This window comes from Pseudophryne corroboree, chromosome 4 (assembly GCF_028390025.1).
Source record: "Pseudophryne corroboree isolate aPseCor3 chromosome 4, aPseCor3.hap2, whole genome shotgun sequence".
Taxonomy (NCBI): domain Eukaryota; kingdom Metazoa; phylum Chordata; class Amphibia; order Anura; family Myobatrachidae; genus Pseudophryne; species Pseudophryne corroboree.
In genome coordinates, this window is record NC_086447.1 from 488820853 (window position 1) to 488841309 (window position 20457).

The window sequence follows — 20457 nt, forward strand, 5'->3', positions numbered from 1 at the left end:
ATCGGACGCTGCCGTGCGGTGTAATGTGACTATCGGACTCTGCCGTGCGGTGTAATGTGACTATCGGATGCTGCCGTGCGGTGTAATGTGACTATCGGACGCTGCCGTGCGGTGTAATGTGACTATCGGACTCTGCCGTGCGGTGTAATGTGACTATCGGACGCTGCCGTGCGATGTAATGTGACTATCGAACGCTGCCGTGTGGTGTAATGTAACTATCGGACGCTGACGTGCGGTGTAATGTGACTATCGGATGCTGCCGTGCGGTGTAATGCAACTATTGTACGCTGCCGTGCGGTGTAATGTAACTATCGGACGCTGCCGTGTGGTGCAATGTAACTATCGAACGCTGCCATGCAGTGTAATGTAACTATCGGACGCTGCCGTGTGGTGTAATGTAACTATCGGACGCTGCCATGCAGTGTAATGTAACTATCGGACGCTGCCGTGTGGTGTAATGTGACTATCGGACTCTGCCGTGCGGTGTAATGTGACTATCGGACGCTGCCGTGCGATGCAATGTAACTTGCGATGTAATGTAACTATCGGACGCTGCCGCGCGGTGTAATGTGACTATCGGACTCTGCCGTGCGGTGTAATGTGACTATCGGACTCTGCCGTGCGGTGTAATGTGACTATCGGACTCTGCCGTGCGGTGTGATGTGACTATCGGACGCTGCAGTGCGATGTAATGTAACTATCGAACGCTGCCGTGCAGTGTAATGTAACTATCGGACACTGCCATGCAATGTAATGTAACTATCGGACGCTGCCGTGCGCTTTAATGTGACTATCGGACGCTGCCGTGCGGTGTAATGTGACTATCGGACTCTGCCGTGCGGTGTAATGTGACTATCGGACGCTGCCGTGCGATGCAATGTAACTTGCGAACGCTGCCGTGTGGTGTAATGTAACTATCGGACGCTGCCATGCTGTGTAATGTAACTATCGGACGCTGCCGTGCGGTGTAATGTAACTATCGGACTCTGCCATGCGGTGTAATGTAACTATCGGACCCTGCCGCGCGGTGTAATGTGACTATCGGACGCTGCCGTGCGGTGTAATGTAACTATCGGACGCTGCCGTTTTAATTTGTCATGCATGATAATCAATTGAATTCCGGCCAGTGTGTATACGGACACTACCTTGCGGTGTAATGTATCTACCAGACGCTGCCATGCGGTGTAATGTAACTATAGGATGCTGCTGTGTGGTGTAATGTAACTATCGGACGCTGCCGTGTGGTGTATTGTAACTATCGGACGCTGCTGTGCGGTGTAATGTAACTATCGGACGCTGCTGTGCGGTGTAATGTAACTATTGGACGCTGACTTGCGGTGTAATGTGACTCAGACACTACTGTGCAGTGTATTGTAACTATCGGATGCTGCTGTGCAGTGTAATGTAACTATCAGCGCTGCCTTGCGGTGTAATGTGACTCGGACACTACTGTGCAGTGTAATGTGACTATCAGACGCTGCCGTGCGGTGTAATGTGACTATCGGACTCTGCCGTGCGGTGTAATGTGACTATCGGACTCTGCCGTGCGGTGCAATGTGACTATCGGACGCTGCCGTGCGATGTAATGTAACTATCGAACGCTGCCGTGCGGTGTAATGTAACTATCGGACACTGCCATGCAATGTAATGTAACTATCGGACGCTTCCGTGCGCTTTAATGTGACTATCAGACGCTGCCGTGCGGTGTAATGTGACTATCGGACTCTGTCGTGCGGTGTAATGTGACTATCGGACGCTGCCGTGCGATGCAATGTAACTTGCGAACGCTGCCGTGTGGTGTAATGTAACTATCGGACGCTGCCATGCGGTGTAATGTAACTATCGGACGCTGCCGTGCGGTGTAATGTAACTATCGGACTCTGCCATGCGGTGTAATGTAACTATCGGACCCTGCCGCGCGGTGTAATGTGACTATCGGACGCTGCCGTGCGGTGTAATGTAACTATCGGACGCTGCCGTTTTAATTTGTCATGCATGATAATCAATTGAATTCCGGCCAGTGTGTATACGGACACTACCTTGCGGTGTAATGTATCTATCAGACGCTGCCATGCGGTGTAATGTAACTATAGGACGCTGCTGTGTGGTGTAATGTAACTATCGGACGCTGCCGTGTGGTGTATTGTAACTATCGGACGCTGCTGTGCGGTGTAATGTAACTATCGGACGCTGCTGTGCGGTGTAATGTAACTATTGGACGCTGACTTGCGGTGTAATGTGACTCGGACACTACTGTGCAGTGTATTGTAACTATCGGATGCTGCTGTGCAGTGTAATGTAACTATCAGCGCTGCCTTGCAGTGTAATGTGATTCGGACAGTACTGTGCAGTGTAATGTGACTATCAGACGCTGCCGTGCAGTGTAATGTGACTCAGACACTAGTGTACGGTGTAATGTAAATATCGGACGCTGCCATGCGGTGTAATGTGACTAGGTCACTACTGAGCAGTGTAATGTACAGTAACTGTCGGACGCTGCAGTTCGGTGTAATGTAACGCTGCCGTGCGGTGTAATGTGACTCGGACACTACTGTGTGGTGTATTGTAACTATCGGACGCTGCCGTGCGGTGTATTGTAACTATCGGACGGTGCTGTGCGGTGTAATGTAATTATCGGACGGTGCTGTGCGGTGTATTGTAACTCGGACACTACTATGCCGTGTAATGTGATTCGGACACTACTGTGCGGTGTAATGTGACTCGGACACTACTGTGCGGTGTAATGTAACTATCGGACGTTGCTGTGCGGTGTAACGTGTCTCGGACACTACCGTGCGGTGTAATGTAACTAGCAGAGGCTACCGTGCGGTCTCATGTGACTCGGACACTACTGTGCGGTGTAATCTAACTATCGGACACTGCTGTGCGGTGTAACGTGTCTCGGACACTACTGTGCGGTGTAATGTAACTAACGGGCGCTGAGGCATATCCCCTGCTCCCCTCTCCTTAATCCAATCTGCTGCAGCGGTACACAATAGGCCTTTCCTATATTTCAGCTCCAGGCCCATGTACACATTAATCTGGCACTGCTTCTTATGAGTGCTCCACACAGCTCCACAGCTCCCAGCAGTTCTTGCTGGAAGCGGTAGATCATTTTGTGTTTCTTCCCTGTACTGTAATGTGGTGCGGTGCTGGACACTGGCGCTGTGGCGCTAATAACACAGCCTGATGTACAAGTCTACAGGCAGGCACTGCCCAGGGGGCATACCAAGTAGCATGTCGCTGGTCATCAAGTACTGACTTCCACAGGAATAAAAAGGGACATTTGGGAGAAGCAAACCACCTCAACTCACATAAAAGATATAATTTTCAACATTTTTGTTACAACAAACTGAAATATGGGCCCAAGAGTGTAAATTAATCTTATATATCTCTGCTACCAAGGATTTTCCCAATCTGATCTTTATAATGGAGTAGAGGCTAGGACACGGGACTGGCTAATAATGTTGGACAGTTCTTGTTGAGATTCTGGTGGGAATTCGATTGTAGGTGAATGCATTTGCTCTGTTGAATCAGCGTGGCAGCCGCCACACTTTAAGGCAGTGTGATCTTGCACAGAAGTGTTCAGACGACCGGGCAAAGGATGAATTATGGGCTGCCGTTGCCAGCATAATACGCTGTGTCAAAGGCAATTTGCACCCTTTGCAGACAATTGAATTCCTCCCTCTGAATCATTACAGTCAAATCAGTAAGAAAGCTCATCCGCTTTCATGTTTTTGGAGATAGGATGGAAACACAAGAAAGAATTTAAAGTGAGAAAAAGAAAAATCAACTTTGTACTTGTTGTGTGTTGACTGCTTTGTGGAGGTATTACTGATGTATGTGACCCTATAAGGGGTGACATGAACAATTGCTCTTTCCTTTAATGAACTAGTGAAGCCAAGGTATCTCTCAAGAGCTCTACAACTTACAGGCAGGGGCTAGTGCCAGTTAGCTAAAACCTTTTCCGAATACATTTAAAGTTCCTTGGTCAAACTAATGCATCCTAAAATAGAAGTTGTAGCTCCCAAATGATTCAATTTTCTAGTGTTGCACAAAAACTTGTGGCAGAAGACAAGACAGGACAGCATCAGGACATAAGTACAGGTGATAAACTTGGGGAAAATCCTTATTTTAAGTTATGAATGTTGGGATGTGGTTCAGTACCTCTGGGACACTGCCCTGAATAACTAATTAGGCACTTAGAAGTTTTTAATTATTTTTAGTTGCCCAATAATGGCATTTCCTTGTTGGGGTGAAAAAGTGCAAAATTAGTGAAATTGGGGTACAAGGTATGGGACAGGTATACTGGGGTGCTTTATGAGTGGGAGAAGTGTTTTTAGACTTGCAGGTGGGAGTAATCGGTCTGTTTCCACTTTTTTCTTTAAATTCACTAAAATGACCCAAATATATACTAATACCCATTTTTATGTCCCTCGAATATAATTTCAGCACTTATTTTGATGAAAAAAACAATAATTTTTTTTCAAAATGCATATAAATAGTCATTCGACCCAATTTAAGTATCCCAAATACTTTTATTATGGCCAATAATACACTTATATACTGTTATTCTATGTTACTTTAGCTTTTTTGGGGTACAGGCAGATTTCCCCATTTTCCCCTACACTTTTCACTGCTGGCATGAATTTTTGCAGTAAACACGTTTTTGCGATTTTGTAATTGAATTGCAGGAGCATGCATCCCCGTGAAAAAATCAGTTTATGCAAAAAAGCCACGAAAATAGCAATCGCAGTAAACTGCTACAATTTCGCCGCTAATTGAATTAGGCCATATGAGGGTCGCTAAACTATAACCAAAACAACAGCAAAACAACATCCCAGCATGCTCTGGCAGTTTTGGTGTTTCCTAGTAGCAAAAGTGTAGAGGAGCATGCTGGGACTTGTAGTTTCACAACAGTTGGAGAGCCACAGGTTGGCCGTGCCTGATGAAGAGGTTGTGGCCAGTATGGCTATAATGGTTCCTATCTTTGTAAGCATAAAAATTACATTTACCCTGTCGTATTGCATGTTATATCCATCATGGCTACTTCCAAACACTTGATTGCAAGCTCATCAGGTACAACTAATCCCTTCACAAGATAATTCTTTATCTCTAATGCAAGTTCCGTATCTGGCTGGTTTTCCAACATAAACCGGATGGCATCTCCCATTGACAGGCGCTGTAAACCATATATACTGGTAAACATCTTGGCAACTGAAACATAAAGGAGAATACATTTAGAAATGAATAATGTGCCGGCTTATTTCTCATTGAAATTCATGTGCTCTACTTGCATCCTAACATTTATTAAATTTAAATGTTTCTGCTGACATAAATCTAAAAAGATTCAAGATAAAAGCATGTTATGTGCAAATGTTTATTCAGATGCTACACAAAACCATATTACACAGCATTGTACTGCATTCATGTAAGTCCCGGCCCCATTGGAGCTTACAATACAAGTATGTGTTTTAGACTCTAGGGAGAAACCAGAGTACTTGCAGTAGACCCATAAGAAAAGAACAAACAAACTCTCATAAGTGAAGAACATACTAACTCTCATAAGAGAAGAACATACAAACTCCCCACAAAAAAGTCCCTGGTCAGAATAAAACCCATGGTCTCAGTGCTGTGATGCAGCAATGATAATCACTGTGTCACCATGACTGATTGCAGCTGAAAACCAGTAGTATTTGCGCTAGGCATACATCAGGTGTAACATTATTATTATTATCCTTTATTTATATGGCGCCACAAGGGTTCCGCAATTACAATTACAATTACAGAGTACATAAACAAATAATCAAACAGGAAAACAGCAACTTACAGTTGATATTATACTGTGTATGATCCATGCAGAGGCGGAACTACCGGCAGGGCAAGCAGTGCGTTGCACTGGGGCCCGCCTCTGTCCAGGGGCCCAAGCATGTAATGAGTCAAACTGACTCATTACATGCCGCTGTGCGCTGCGGGCAACCGCTGCCCGCAGCGCACAGCTGCCCACAGAGGAGAAGAGCAGCGGCACGGACGGGGGAAGGAGGAGGACGGAGGTGAAGGAGGGAGCCGCAGCAGCGCTTTGTTACTGGTGGAGGCGCTGCTGCCCCTCTGCTTCACTATAGGCTGTCTTCCGAGAACAGCCTGTAGTGAAGCAGGGGGGCAGCAGCAGCAGCGCCTCCACCAATAACACAGCGCTGCTGCGGCTCCCTCCTCCACCTCGTCTACTGCCCGGGAATCGTCAAGCTGCACGAGGAGCCTGAGCCAGCGGAGAGGGTAAGTATGATTCTACTTTCTTTCTTTCTCTTTATTTCTTTCTTTCTTTCTGTCTCTTTCTTTCTTTATTTCTTTCTGTCTCTTTCTTTCTTTATTTGTTGGGACTGCCTGCCGCTATGTGTAAAAATGGGGGACTGCCTACCGCAATGTGTAAAAAGGGTGGACTGCCTGCCGCTATGTGTAAAAATGGGGGACTGCCTGCCGCAATGTGTAAAAATGGGGGACTGCCTGCCGCAATGTGTAAAAAGGGGGGACTGCCTGCCGCAATGTGTAAAAATGGGGAATCTGCCTGCCGCAATGTGTAAAAATGGGGAATCTGCCTGCCGCTATGTGTAAAAAGGGAGAATCTGCCTGCCGTAATGTGTAAAAATGGAGAATCTGCCTGCCGCAATGTGTAAAAACGGGTGACTGCCTGCCGCAACGTGTAAAAAGGGGGAATCTGCCTGCCGTAATGTGTAACAAGGGCACACTGTCTGCCGTAATGTGTAACAAGGGCACGCTGTCTGCCGTAATGTGTAACAAGGGCACGCTGTCTGCCGTAATGTGTAACAAGGGCACGCTGTCTGCCGTAATGTGTAACAAGGGCACGCTGTCTGCCGTAATGTGTAACAAGGGCACGCTGTCTGCCGTAATGTGTAACAAGGGCACGCTGTCTGCCGCTATGTGTAAAAAGTGTACGTTGTCTGCCGCTATGTGTAAAAAGTGTACGTTGTCTGCCGTTATGTGTAAAAAGTGTACGCTGTCTGCCGTTATGTGTAAAAAGTGCACGCTGTCTGCCGTAATGTGTAAAAAGGGGACGCTGTCTGCCGTAATGTGTAAAAAGGGGGACGCTGTCTGCCGTTATGTGTAAAAAGTGTACGCTGTCTGCCGCTATGTTTAACAAGGGCACGCTGTCTGCCGTTATGTGTAAAAAGTGTACGCTGTCTGCCGTAATGTGTAAAAAGTGCACGCTGTCTGCCGCTATGTGTAACAAGGGCACGCTGTCTGCCGTTATGTGTAAAAAGGGGGACGCTGTCTGACGTAATGTATAAAAAGGGGGACGCTGTCTGCAGTAATGTGTAAAAAGGGGACGCTGTCTGCCGTAATGTGTAAAAAGAGGAATCTGTTCGCTGTAAGGTGTAAAAGGGTCTCTACCTGGTGTAGTGGTGCTACTGTGCGGCATAATTTGAAGAATGGAGACTACTCTGCACAGTTTTAGGAATTGGTATTATTTTGTGGCCACACCCCTTCCCCGCGAAGCCACGCCACTATGTATTTTTGCGCACGCCTACGGCGCGCACTGCCCCTATTTTGCATGCAGGGGTGGGGCTCCGATGCCGTTTCTTGCACACAGTGCTAAAATGTCTAGTTACGGCACTGTTGCTAGGTATCCATTTCTCTGGCCCTGAGCAGGTCCCCTTCACCAGATCCTCTCAAGGGGTGAGGGGGTGGACTTGGATGGGATGGGGGGGGGCCCCAAAGCATTTTGTCGCACCTGGGCCCACCGCTTGCTAGTTCCGCCACTGGATCCATGATAGCGTTTAGATAGAGTAGAGAGTACAAAACACAAAGTAAATGAAGTAAAAATAACTACTGTATTCCCCTTTGTAAAACAAATAGGACTTATTTTCTGCATTCGTTTATACTGTGAATAGACAGCCCCAACTTCACATAATAGCACTGCATGCAAGTCACAACCAAACTGGAGACAGCGAATCACATGGCCCCGTGCAGTCTCCTGACGTTCAGGGCAGGCTGCAAGCTCTTGCATCGGCCTGGTCGCTTGGACCTGGTCTCCGGCCGGATCCATTTTTGTCAGTGCTTACTGTCACAACTGAGGGCTGGTGCTGACCAGGGGGAGCCTCAGTTGTAGGGGCTGAGGTATATGTGTACCTGGGAGGCAGTACAGGGTTCTTAGACAAGCAGGGAACCTTTAGAACAAATGCCCGAAGGCGTGACCAAGACAACGAAGGAAAGTTCAAAGGTTTATTAAACACAGTTCAGAGGAATACGGATGACTTGGTACAGGTAACAGGAATCACAGTTCAGAGAAATACTTGGGATCGATGGCGGAGCACCGATGGAGACTTGGGATCGATGGCGGAGCACCGATGGAGACTTGGGATCGATGGCGGAGCACCGATGGAGACTTGGGATCGATGGCGGAGCACCGATGGAGACTTGGGATCGATGGCGGAGCACCGATGGAGACTTGGGATCGATGGCGGAGCACCGATGGCGACTTGGGATCGATGGCGGAGCACCGATGGAGACTTGGGATCGATGGCCGAACACCGATGGTGACTGGGGATCGATGGCGGAACACCGATGGTGACTTGGGATCGATGGCGGAACACCGATGGTGACTGGGGATCGATGGCGAAACACCGATGGTGACTGGGGATCGATGGCGGAACACCGATGGTGACTGGGGATCGATGGCGGAACACCGATGGTTACTGGCAGGGCAGAGCACCGCTGGAAGCTAGAAGCCGGTCTCAGGTAACTGCCAGTCACAGGGAGCAATGTAGACACTGCAGAGTCAGGCTGTACAGCAGAGAAAGTCCATGGAAGAACTGCACACTGGAATCACTGAAGACAATTGAAGCACTGACAAAACTTTCCAGCCCAGGAACAAGATATTTATACCAGCTGGGAAACAGGGATTGGCTGGCTGATTAACCAGAGACCAGAGTGCAGCTGCTGGGTAATCAGGCTGAGAGCAGAGTGCAGCTGATAGGCTGAAAGGTATCATGTGATCAAAACAAACATGGCTGCGCCCATGTTTGAACTTGGAGGGAAAGACTGTTTGTAACTTCCATGTGAGTTTTAACCATGAAGCTGCCAGAATCACAGTAAGGAGATTAGAGACAATGAGATGCAGCGTCCTGCACACAGACAGTGCAGATGGAATCCAGGCTTGGAACACTGGGACAGTCTCAGGAGACATTTGGAAGGTAAATACTGATAAGGAATTACCTGGATCGTGACAGCACCCCCTCCTTTAGGAGTGGCCCCAGGACACTTCTTATAAATTCTTTACCTGAACAAACGGAAGGATCTAGATTGAATCCTGATGAACTTGAACTGGCTGGAACCAGATGAGACTGTACTGGACCTATGGACGAAACCAGATTGAGTCCAGACAAACTTGAACCGGCTGAGACCGGCGGAGACTTTGGGCCGACGGATAGGACAGGATTGAGTTTGGAGACCGTTGAATCAGCTGGAACTGAAGTAGTCTTTGGACCTACGGATGGAACCGGATTGGGTCCAGAAAAGCTTGAACCGGCTGGGACCGGAGGAGTCTTTGGATTGACATTCGAATCAGCTGGAACTGAAGGAGTCTGAATCCGGTTAGAACCGGAATGAGTGGTATCTGAGTGTTCAGTTAGACCATCCTGGACATGGTCCATGCTGGATGCCAACAGGGTGGTGCTCTCTGAAGACGGCAAACAGGAGTTCATAACTGCATCTGTAGCACAAAAATTTCCATCTGGGAACTTGGCTCTGGATACTTCCCTTGGGGCTGAAACTTTGGTGACCCCTCCTGGGATTGACGAATCAGACACCTCTCTCAGGGTTGTTTTCTCCAGCACCCCTCCTGGGGCTGACAGATCAGAAACTCCTTTTTGAGAAGACTCATATGCCCCTACTAGAGCTTGAACATTGGATACCCCTCCTGGGGTTGCAGAAACGAACGCCCCAACTTGGGCTGTAGACACAGACGCCCCTTCTTGGGCTGTAGACACAGACGCCCCTTCTTGGGCTGAGGAAATTTCGGACACTAGGATCTGGTACTGTACCAGATATTTACCGACTGTTTGTGTCCCCTGATGTAGCCGGAGGATATCAGAGGAGACTGAGGTCACACGACCTGGTTCATCAAAGGTGCACCTGAAGGTTGCCACGAAATCTGTGTATGAAGAGAGCAGGACATCAGACTTCTCCCATAGAGGTGATGCCCAATCGAGGGCGGAGCCACTGAGGAGGGAGATGATGTAAGCAACCTTGGTGCGGTCAGTTGGGAAACTGCCAGGCTGTAACTCAAAATATATCTCACACTGATTTAGGAAACCCCGACAGGCTTTTGGGGAACCATCAAACTTGGCAGGTGTCGGTAAATGGAGACAAGGAGCAGAAACAGGAATGGTGGGTGGGGATACCACCAAAGGTACTGCAGTCGGCACACTGGACGCCCCTGAACCACGGAGGGTTACTTGTATTCCATCCAGCCGAGAGGAGAGGTCCTGGAGACAGCGAATCACATGGCCCCGTGCAGTCTCCTGACGTTCAGGGCAGGCTGCAAGCTCTTGCATCGGCCTGGTCGCTTGGACCTGGTCTCCGGCCGGATCCATTTTTGTCAGTGCTTACTGTCACAACTGAGGGCTGGTGCTGACCAGGGGGAGCCTCAGTTGTAGGGGCTGAGGTATATGTGTACCTGGGAGGCAGTACAGGGTTCTTAGACAAGCAGGGAACCTTTAGAACAAATGCCCGAAGGCGTGACCAAGACAACGAAGGAAAGTTCAAAGGTTTATTAAACACAGTTCAGAGGAATACGGATGACTTGGTACAGGTAACAGGAATCACAGTTCAGAGAAATACTTGGGATCGATGGCGGAGCACCGATGGAGACTTGGGATCGATGGCGGAGCACCGATGGAGACTTGGGATCGATGGCGGAGCACCGATGGAGACTTGGGATCGATGGCGGAGCACCGATGGAGACTTGGGATCGATGGCGGAGCACCGATGTCACTGGGGATCGATGGCGGAACACCGATGGTGACTGGGGATCGATGGCGGAACACCGATGGTGACTTGGGATCGATGGCGAAACACCGATGGTGACTGGGGATCGATGGCGGAACACCGATGGTTACTGGCAGGGCAGAGCACCGCTGGAAGCTAGAAGCTGGAAGCCGGTCTCAGGTAACTGCCAGTCACAGGGAGCAATGTAGACACTGCAGAGTCAGGCTGTACAGCAGAGAAAGTCCATGGAAGAACTGCACACTGGAATCACTGAAGACAATTGAAGCACTGACAAAACTTTCCAGCCCAGGAACAAGATATTTATACCAGCTGGGAAAACAGGGATTGGCTGGCTGATTAACCAGAGACCAGAGTGCAGCTGCTGGGTAATCAGGCTGAGAGCAGAGTGCAGCTGATAGGCTGAAAGGTATCATGTGATTAAAACAAACATGGCTGCGCCCATGTTTGAACTTGGAGGGAAAGACTGTTTGTAACTTCCATGTGAGTTTTAACCATGAAGCTGCCAGAATCACAGTAAGGAGATTAGAGACAATGAGATGCAGCGTCCTGCACACAGACAGTGCAGATGGAATCCAGGCTTGGAACACTGGGACAGTCTCAGGAGACATTTGGAAGGTAAATACTGATAAGGAATTACCTGGATCGTGACAAACTCGGCCCAACGCTGTTTAGCTTCCAAGATCGGACGAGATCGGGCGCTGGCAGCGTGGTATGATAGTAGAGGATAGTATGATCAGCACGCCAATGAAAGTGCACCTATATATGAAATAATTCAGTAGGAGATGATAGAAAGAATTAGAAAAAAGAAAGAAAATGAGAAGATAAGTTAGAGTAGGTGGATCTGCTTTCCACGTTAGGCACGGTTCAACAGCACCCACTTTCGTGGCTCTGTGCTCCGTGAATCGAGGATGAGAGTCCACGAGACAGATAAAGAAGTAGAATTATTTCTTGGTTGATGTTTCTCGAGAATAGGGATTGAAATCCAAGATTAGAAATACATTTACATGAAGCAAAAAAAATTTGCTGTGGATAAAGTCAGTCACATGGAATGATCACCACAATAAACACGTACGAGTAAGGCTGCAATACAGTTATTGAAATCCCCTTAGGGAATATAGGTTATCTCAAAGTACAGTAGTATCGCAGAAAAAATTATAGATAATAAATGAACATAGGCATGTATGTTATATGCACAAAAGTTTCTTCGTAACAATGCTCAAATGCTCAAATAATCATTCCATTTCCAGCCATTCCAAGTAGGTTCTTTTTCACAGCCTCACATTTTTATTCTCACAATTCAATATATACATTTTTTGACACCTATTAATTCTGTTGATTACATTATGTTATATCCCCCCCAACATACTAGTTATCTGCCTCTAGTTATGCCATTTTAAACACTTGGACAGGGCCAGCTCGCTTGCCCACACTTTATCCCCACCAGAACCTCCGCATCCCCCAGTTTACATGGCGTCGAGGGCCTCACACTAGGTTCCCATACACGCCCCGATCCCCCTAACGCAATCCCAGCCCAAACCAGGCATCCCGGACCTTGCCAACCACAGGCCGGCATGCGCAATAGGTTCAACCTCTCCCCTAGCTACCGCGGGCGTGACCGCTTGAGCAGCGCTGCCGCCCGCCGTATTCACTCTCCATCAATAAAGGTGTCCCCACATTCAATATTCCCCTTTGCTAACAACCAAGGTAAACCCCCTTATTGCTACTTGTTTATACTATCATCCCTTTGCATGTCCCAATCGATTTCTACTTGGCAATCTTTCTTGACCATACCTTAATATACCCGGATTACTTTATCCCTTACTTAACATGGTGTCCTGGGCCTCGTCCAAGGTTCCCAAATATGCCTATATCTCTATCAATCCCATCCCTCTTCCAATATGGCGCGTCCAGCTCCGCCAGCTACTGATACACATGCGCAATACGTCGCTTTTTCTCCATAGTAACGGCAGGCGGGATCGCTCATGTAGCGTCTCCGCCCGCCGCGCCTGCCATTGGTCTGACGCACTAATAGAACTGCCCTTAAATATCCCTCTCCCTGCCCATACCTCCGAACCCGGAAGTGAACAAACCCTAGCGGGCGAAACGCGTCTTCTACACGGGGGTCCGTGCATGGAGTGACTGCTCGGCGCCAGCTCCCTGCACCTGACAATGCACTGATCCATTCTGCTGCCCACTGATTGGAGTGTCGTAAGCCCTCACTGCTCTGTGGTCACACAGGCAGCAATATCACACCCAGGCATCTCATTAATGCAAATGTATTTATTGCTGATTAGAGTTTATTATTTTCTTTATATATGAGCTCTGCCCTTTGATACGGGCTATAATCCTAGTCCCCAACAGTGGCCAGCACTTCTCTAATTTTTGTGCTTTCACTCAATACTTTGTTGTGTGGTATCTGACAGATATCGTCTGTCACTTTCATTCCAAATCACAGATCAGCTGTTTTTTTACCTCTTCCCATTCTGAATCAGAAATTTATGATTTATTGTTTCTGTTCAAACATTTGATCAATTTAGTTTGCGGATTTGTTGACATTTAAACACTGCTTGAGCATTGTTACGAAGAAACTTTTGTGCATATAACATACATGCCTATGTTCATTTATTATCTATAATTTTTTCTGCGATACTACTGTACTTTGAGATAACCTATATTCCCTAAGGGGATTTCAATAACTGTATTGCAGCCTTACTCATACGTGTTTATTGTGGTGATCATTCCATGTGACTGACTTTATCCACAGCAAAAATTTTTTGCTTCATGTAAATGTATTTCTAATCTTGGATTTCAATCCCTATTCTCGAGAAACATCAACCAAGAAATAATTCTACTTCTTTATCTGTCTCGTGGACTCTCATCCTCGATTCACGGAGCACAGAGCCACGAAAGTGGGTGCTGTTGAACCGTGCCTAACGCGGAAAGCAGATCCACCTACTCTAACTTATCTTCTCATTTTCTTTCTTTTTTCTAATTCTTTCTATCTTTTCCTACTGAATTATTTCATATATAGGTGCACTCTCATTGGCGTGCTGATCATACTATCCTCTACTATCATACCACGCTGCCAGCGCCCGATCTCGTCCGATCTTGGAAGCTAAACAGCGTTGGGCCGGGTTAGTACCAGGAAAGGAGACTACCTGTGAATACCTGGTATTGTAGAGTAGGAATTGTTTCCTCTCTGTGTGAGAAGAACACGCCAACAGCAGTATCACCACTATTTCTTTCTTATATCTTCTCATTTAGTCAGTGAATGCTCAGTGCAGATCAATGCTTTTTCCATTTACAACTATGGTATTTGTCGAATGACTCAGGTGCTAGAGTCTGGTAACCTCCAAACAGTTATATATCTACTCTATGCAAGTGATTATAGTTGGAGATTTACATATTTATGCTCTGACCACTCCTCGGTCCTATCAATACAGTTATCTGTACTGGTCAGGGGAAATGGTGGTATGACAATTCTGTGTCTACAAACCTTTCCAATCACTCTTTAATTGAAGAGACCAGAACATTTTAATATTTTTTCCTATTTTTTATTATTTTCTCATGGATCGTTTAGGTGGGTAAAATGTGATTATATTTCTATTAATAAAAGTTATGTTTTAACATTCTCTAATATACTATACACATTATAGGAACTTTTTTTCCTTACGCAGAGTGCGCCCACACAAGAGCCTTCTTTTTCTCCCTTGTTAGTCTATGTACTTTCTGGCTCTGGGCGCACCACCAATGAGGACAGCATATAGGAGAAAATCATAGATATTTTCTCGCTCCCACTACTAATGGGTAATCAATAGTCCGACTTTGGTTCTCTCAAATGTATTACAATTTTGTGACCTGTGCCCAATCGCCCTATGCTTTTGACATTTATTAAAGGGTCTGGAATAGCAATTGCTTTTATGCATTTATATACAAGGTGCTATAGTAGATCAATAAAAGAGGACATATACTAAGTAGGCATAGAAACATATTGGTCAGTAATGCACCCACATATCTAAAGGGTGTATAATGCAATAATAAGAAAAAATGAACATAACACATGAATCTGCTTTCTCCTGACTGTCCCTTCCTGAACTTCCCTTTGGTATGCAGATAACACCCTGGTCTTTGCAATCACTGACTGGGTAATGACAACTTAAAACAGCAGTATCACAAGGAATTTCACACATACCACACACAGCATTAGACAATACATCCCCCACTATAGTGCACTGATATTTCAGCGTTCATTATCTTCTGCATGCTATTGCTTGAAAGAGACTGCACTTTAAAAGGTTCCAATTGGCACTTTCAGCAACCCTGGTACTTGTAGTTCCACAAACTGATTCTTGGTGAAATCACACACTTGGTTAGCTACTATTTAGCGGTCTTTACAAGAAACATAACACTGTAAACTGTTACTTATCTCACATTCCTCCAAAGTGTGTCCCTCTGCAAACTGTCCTCTCCCGGGGTCAAAAAGGAAGGTTTGAAATGCATTATCCTCTGTAGGCCACTTAACTTCATCAGACTGGGGTCCCCCCTTTCAGTAGGGCTCTTTCTGTGCAGTCACGTTGACTTCTTCCCCAGTATTCTCCAGTCATTGTCAGCTGCATCTTAGCTATATCCAAGACATGGTTACTTCTCTCTCCTAGCCCATCTCCTCCTCCACTCCTCTGGAAAAAAAGCATTCCATTCTCCACTCCCCCCTCCCCATGCCCTGTTTCCCCACCCCCCGACAGCCTCTGCGTGTATATCCTCTGAAACCCAAGGCTGTCTGGGAGATGTAGTCTCTGAACACAAAATGGCCGGTGTCCAATTTCACATTTGCTGCCTGTCATAAGCGCTGGGCGCTACATACTCCCCCTGTGGGACTGGCGATCCGCTGACAAAGTGATGAGCCTGTTCCACACCCTGAAAAGGAATATGTGTTAAACCATTCTGTCTGTTTACACATCCACACATACCCTGACAAGCTCCTACGATGACAGGGGTGGGCCCCAAATAAGGCCAAGGGTAGACCCAGTGAGGGTGAACCACCCTAGGCACTTCAGTGGCCCTTCCTAACTCATCATAAGTAAATATCATAGGGGCCCTAGTGGTGCGTCTTGGTCGGCTAATAGCTGGAAGGGCTCCCTCATCTCCCTCTGATACTATTTCTGGTTGTTCAGCCTCTCCCCCAACATCTCTCTCTTCTGGTTGGTCCTGAGCCTGTCCCTCAGGTTCTCTAACTTCCACTGTTACTTCAGGTACGACCTCCTCCAACCTGCACACCTGTTCTCCTCTTGGCTCTCCTGTAGCTCTCTCAGTAGTCCTGTGGGGTCTAGTGACCTCATGACTTTGAATGACAGTCTCATTTTCCATAGTGGGAGAATCATACCCCCATTCATCCTCACTGCAATCTGTCTCTTTATAATCTCTAGTTTCCTCTCTCCATGTAGACCTCAGTCTTCCTGGCTTCTTCCAGGGCACCCTCTCGGTGGTCTCAACAGCTTGCTCGGTCTTGAACCTCACATCTCTCCCAATCGGTAATAGGTGTTGACGGTGATAAGTCTTTATGGGCCCTGTTTGTCCTTCAGGCCTTACACGGTAAACAGGTGCCCCAGACATTTTGGCCACCACTTCATAGGGTTCTTCTCTCCATCGATTTGCCAATTTATGCTTTCCTGGTATTCCCAGGTAGTGGAGCAGTACTCTGTCTCCTATCCCCAGTACATTCTCTTTCACTCGACTGTCATATCGAGTCTTGTTTCTCAAACCAGACTTCGTAGAAGCTTCTTGAGCCAACTTGTGAGCATGCCTCAGTTCTTCTCGCAGTCTCTGCACATACTGTAAATGTGTCTCCCCTGAGTGGGAATCCTCCATTATTCCAAAACAAATGTCTACAGGCAGTCGGGCTTCTCTTCCAAACAAAAGGAGGTATGGTGAGTATCCAGTTGACTCATTTTTTGTGCAGTTATATGCATGTAATAACTGACTGATGTGCCTACTCCAGTGTGCCTTCCTGGCAGTGCCCAAAGTGCCCATCATGTTGAGAAGGGTTCGATTGAATCTCTCTGGCTGCGGGTCCCCTTGTGGGTGGAATGGTGTCGTCCTCGACTTCTGTATCCCGCACAATTCGCAGATCTCTTTTATCAGCCGACTCTCAAAATCTCTTCCTTGATCAGAATGGATCCGGGCAGGAAGTCCATAATGCACAAAGAATTTCTCCCATAGAATCTTGGCAACAGTTGTGGCTCTTTGATCTTTGGCTGGGTAGGCCTGGGCGTACCGAGTGAAATGATCTGTCACGACCATAATATGTGCTGTGTTGCTTTCATCTGGCTCTACAGAAAGAAAATCAATACACACCAGCTCTGGTGGCCCATCACTCAAAATGTTTTTCAATGGTGCAGCTCTTTCGGGCAGTGTTTTACGCAGAATGCAAGTCCCACAATTTCTGCAATATTTTTCAATATCCGCCTCCATCCTTGGCCAATAGAACCGATCGGCAATCAACCCGCTTGTTTTCTCAACACCTAAGTGCCCATGTTGGTCATGTAGGGCATTCAGTATAGAATCACGATGTTTATTTGGCAGAACCAACTGTCTTCTTAGTCTACCATCTCGGTGGGTAGATTCCCTATAAAGGAGGCCTCCTCTGACCATCAGAAATTCTCTTTGCCTGTGCAGTAAGATGGCTTCTTCTGTTTTAAGGGCCTTTGGCCCCAACCTCTCATTGTTTTTTATCATCCAATAGACCGCTCCTAGGGACAGATCTTCTAGCTGATCACTTTTCAGCTGTTTCCTACTGATCCTCTGCAGATCACCCAGTTCAAACTGACTCAGCTAGCAATAATGTTTGGGCAGTGCCACTTCTGAAACTCCCAATGCAGTGACACATTCTCTCACAGGCGGCACCACCACTCTTCCTTCATGGCACATACCTCTTACTTCTGGAGCAGGCACTTCAACCCACTCCTCTTCAGGTGATTCAGCATGTCTTCCAGCCAACCTGGACAAAGCATCAGCATCAATGTTTCCTTTGCCAGGTCGGTACTTCAGCGTGAAGTCATACACAGCCAAAGCTGCCAGCCATCGATGTCCTGTGGCGTCCAACTTTGCTGTAGTCTGGATGTATGTCAACGGATTGTTGTCAGTATGGACTTCAAATGTAGCACCATACAAATAATCATGCAGACGGTCGACAATGGCCCATTTTAATGCCAAGAATTCCAGCTTGTGCACAGGGTAATTCTTTTCGCTGGGTGATAGGCCTCGGCTAACATAGTGCACAGGCCTCATCTGGCCTTCTTGTTCTTGGTAAAGTACTCCTCCGAGTCCATCAAATGATGCATCTACATGAAGAATGTATGGAAGGTCAGGGTTTGCATAGGCGAGCACTGGAGACTGGGTAAGGCCCTCCTTCAACCTCTTGAATGCAGTTTCACACTCTTCTGTCCATCTTTCCCCAAATAGGTCATTAACACGGAGAAAGTGTTTATTTCCTTGCTGGGTCATCCACCCCTTCACTGGTGGGTAGCCTTTGGTTAATTCTGTCAAAGGCTTGGCTAATTTCGAATAGCCTGGAACAAATCTTCTGTAGTACCCACAGAACCCCAGAAAAGACCTCAGTTCCTTTAGTTTTGTGGGCCGTGGCCACTCTGCCACAGCTTCTACTTTGGCTGGGTCAGTGGAGATCCCTTCTCTGCTGACAATGTGCCCAACATACTTGACTTGCATCTGGCATAGTCGACACTTTTCTAAAGTCCTCCCAAAAACAATCAAGTCATCCAGATACACGATTACTTCACGGAAATTCATGTCTCCCACTGTCTCATCCAGGCACCTCTGAAAGGTGGCTGGGGCACCTTTTACCCCCTGTGGCATTCTCGTGAACTGAAAGAACCCTCAGGGCATATGAAGGCTGTCTTCTCAGCATCTTACGGACTCATCAGAATCTGGTAGTACCCACTCCTGAGGTCTAGCACAGAGAACCATTTGCTTCCTTGCAGACAGTCAAGTGCCTCATCAACTTTAGGCACTGTGTACTGGTCTGGCACTGTTCGCTTATTAAGAGTTCGGTAGTCCACACACATCCGGATATCACCATCCTTCTTACGAGCCACCACTATTGGAGAGGCATAGGGACTCTCTGATTTTTCAATGACATCATTCTCCAGTAGACCTTTCAGATGACTTTTTACATCATACAAATCCGCAGGGGCCAATCTTCGTGATCTTTCTCGAAAAGGTTTTTCATCAGTAAGACGAATCTTATGTTGGACCCCTCTAGCCAGCCCTAGGTCCCAATCTCCTAGGGAGAAAACATCTCTCATCTCTAACATTTCTTTGATCAGTCTGTCTAGATCGGCTTTCATGGCATCTGTACCTTCAAAGCATGGTTGGAAACTGTCTGCAACCAACACACTCTTTTTCTGAGCTTCTTCTGCCTCCTTTTTTCGATAGGCAGCCAGGCATACAGGATGAATGGTGAGCGTCTGGTAATATTCCTTTCCACCCTCCTCTCTGCACCATTGGGCTAGTGTATTGAACAAATGGGCATTGGTTCCTATGATAACTTGCACATCTCTATCCTCTTCTTCTGGATTGGGACACACAAGGGCGACTACTTGCACTTCTTTTTCAATCATAGCCACTTCTCTTGGGAACTTGAGGTCCACTGTGATGTATCCGAGATATGGGTAGCTCTGTTCACTAATGCCCCAGATGGTCAGCCCAGACAATGGATGTACCTTGACATCAGACAGATTCTCACGAAACCACTTCTCGAACACAATGGACACCTGGGAACCACTATCCAGTAGAGCCTTACACTTCTGTCCATTCAATAAGGCAGTCACATGAGGCGCTGGACCGACTAGGCCAGGTGGCAATATATTCCAGGTAGCAGGTGAGTTCCCCACAGCATTGGTACTAACTTTCTTTAGGGGGCCAGGGTGGGGTCTTCTGGTCCCCATTTCTCGTTTCCCGAAGGCTGTTCAGGTTGTGGGGATTGCTTATATGATGACCTCTGATTCCATCTGGCTGGACACTGTCTAGATATATGTCCAGGCCGACCGCACTCAAAACATCTTCTGGGGTCACCTCGACTCTCTAGTTGTATTGGAGATGATGGATGCGAAGGCCTTGGGGACTCCCTAGCTGTCTGAAGGGCTAACAGACGGTCTATCTGTTCCTTCTGCACTTGAAGGATCTTCAGCAACTCCACCTCTTTTGTACTGGTTTCCTGCTTCAGGCTAACAGTCTTTATCTTTTTGGCCACACCATCTCTAGCTTCGATTATAGCTTCCTCTTGTTTGACTTCATCGATTAGCTGGTTGAAAGAAAGAGCTGGGTTTCTAGTAGAGTCTCCCCGGAGCTTCAATGCAACTGGGTCTAAAGACAGTGCTCATCTTAGTAACTGTTGCATGCGACTCCCATCTACTTCAC

At 47.1% G+C, this 20457-nt stretch overlaps 1 protein-coding gene and 1 non-coding gene across 6 annotated transcripts in view; one reads left to right on the plus strand and one right to left on the minus strand.

Annotated features, from left to right (window-relative positions):
* Positions 1 to 20457, minus strand: part of AK9 (adenylate kinase 9) — a 406441-nt gene that overhangs the window by 74587 nt on the left and 311397 nt on the right. For all 5 annotated transcript variants that reach the window (XM_063917113.1, XM_063917112.1, XM_063917116.1 and 2 more), the window contains exon 32: positions 5016 to 5217. In XM_063917113.1, coding sequence (XP_063773183.1) covers positions 5016 to 5217 — 202 coding nt within the window. The remainder of the gene's footprint in view (positions 1 to 5015; positions 5218 to 20457) is intronic.
* On the plus strand, positions 14090 to 14208 carry LOC134913093 (5S ribosomal RNA). The gene has a single exon (XR_010177004.1). It is a non-coding gene; the product is annotated as a 5S ribosomal RNA (ribosomal RNA).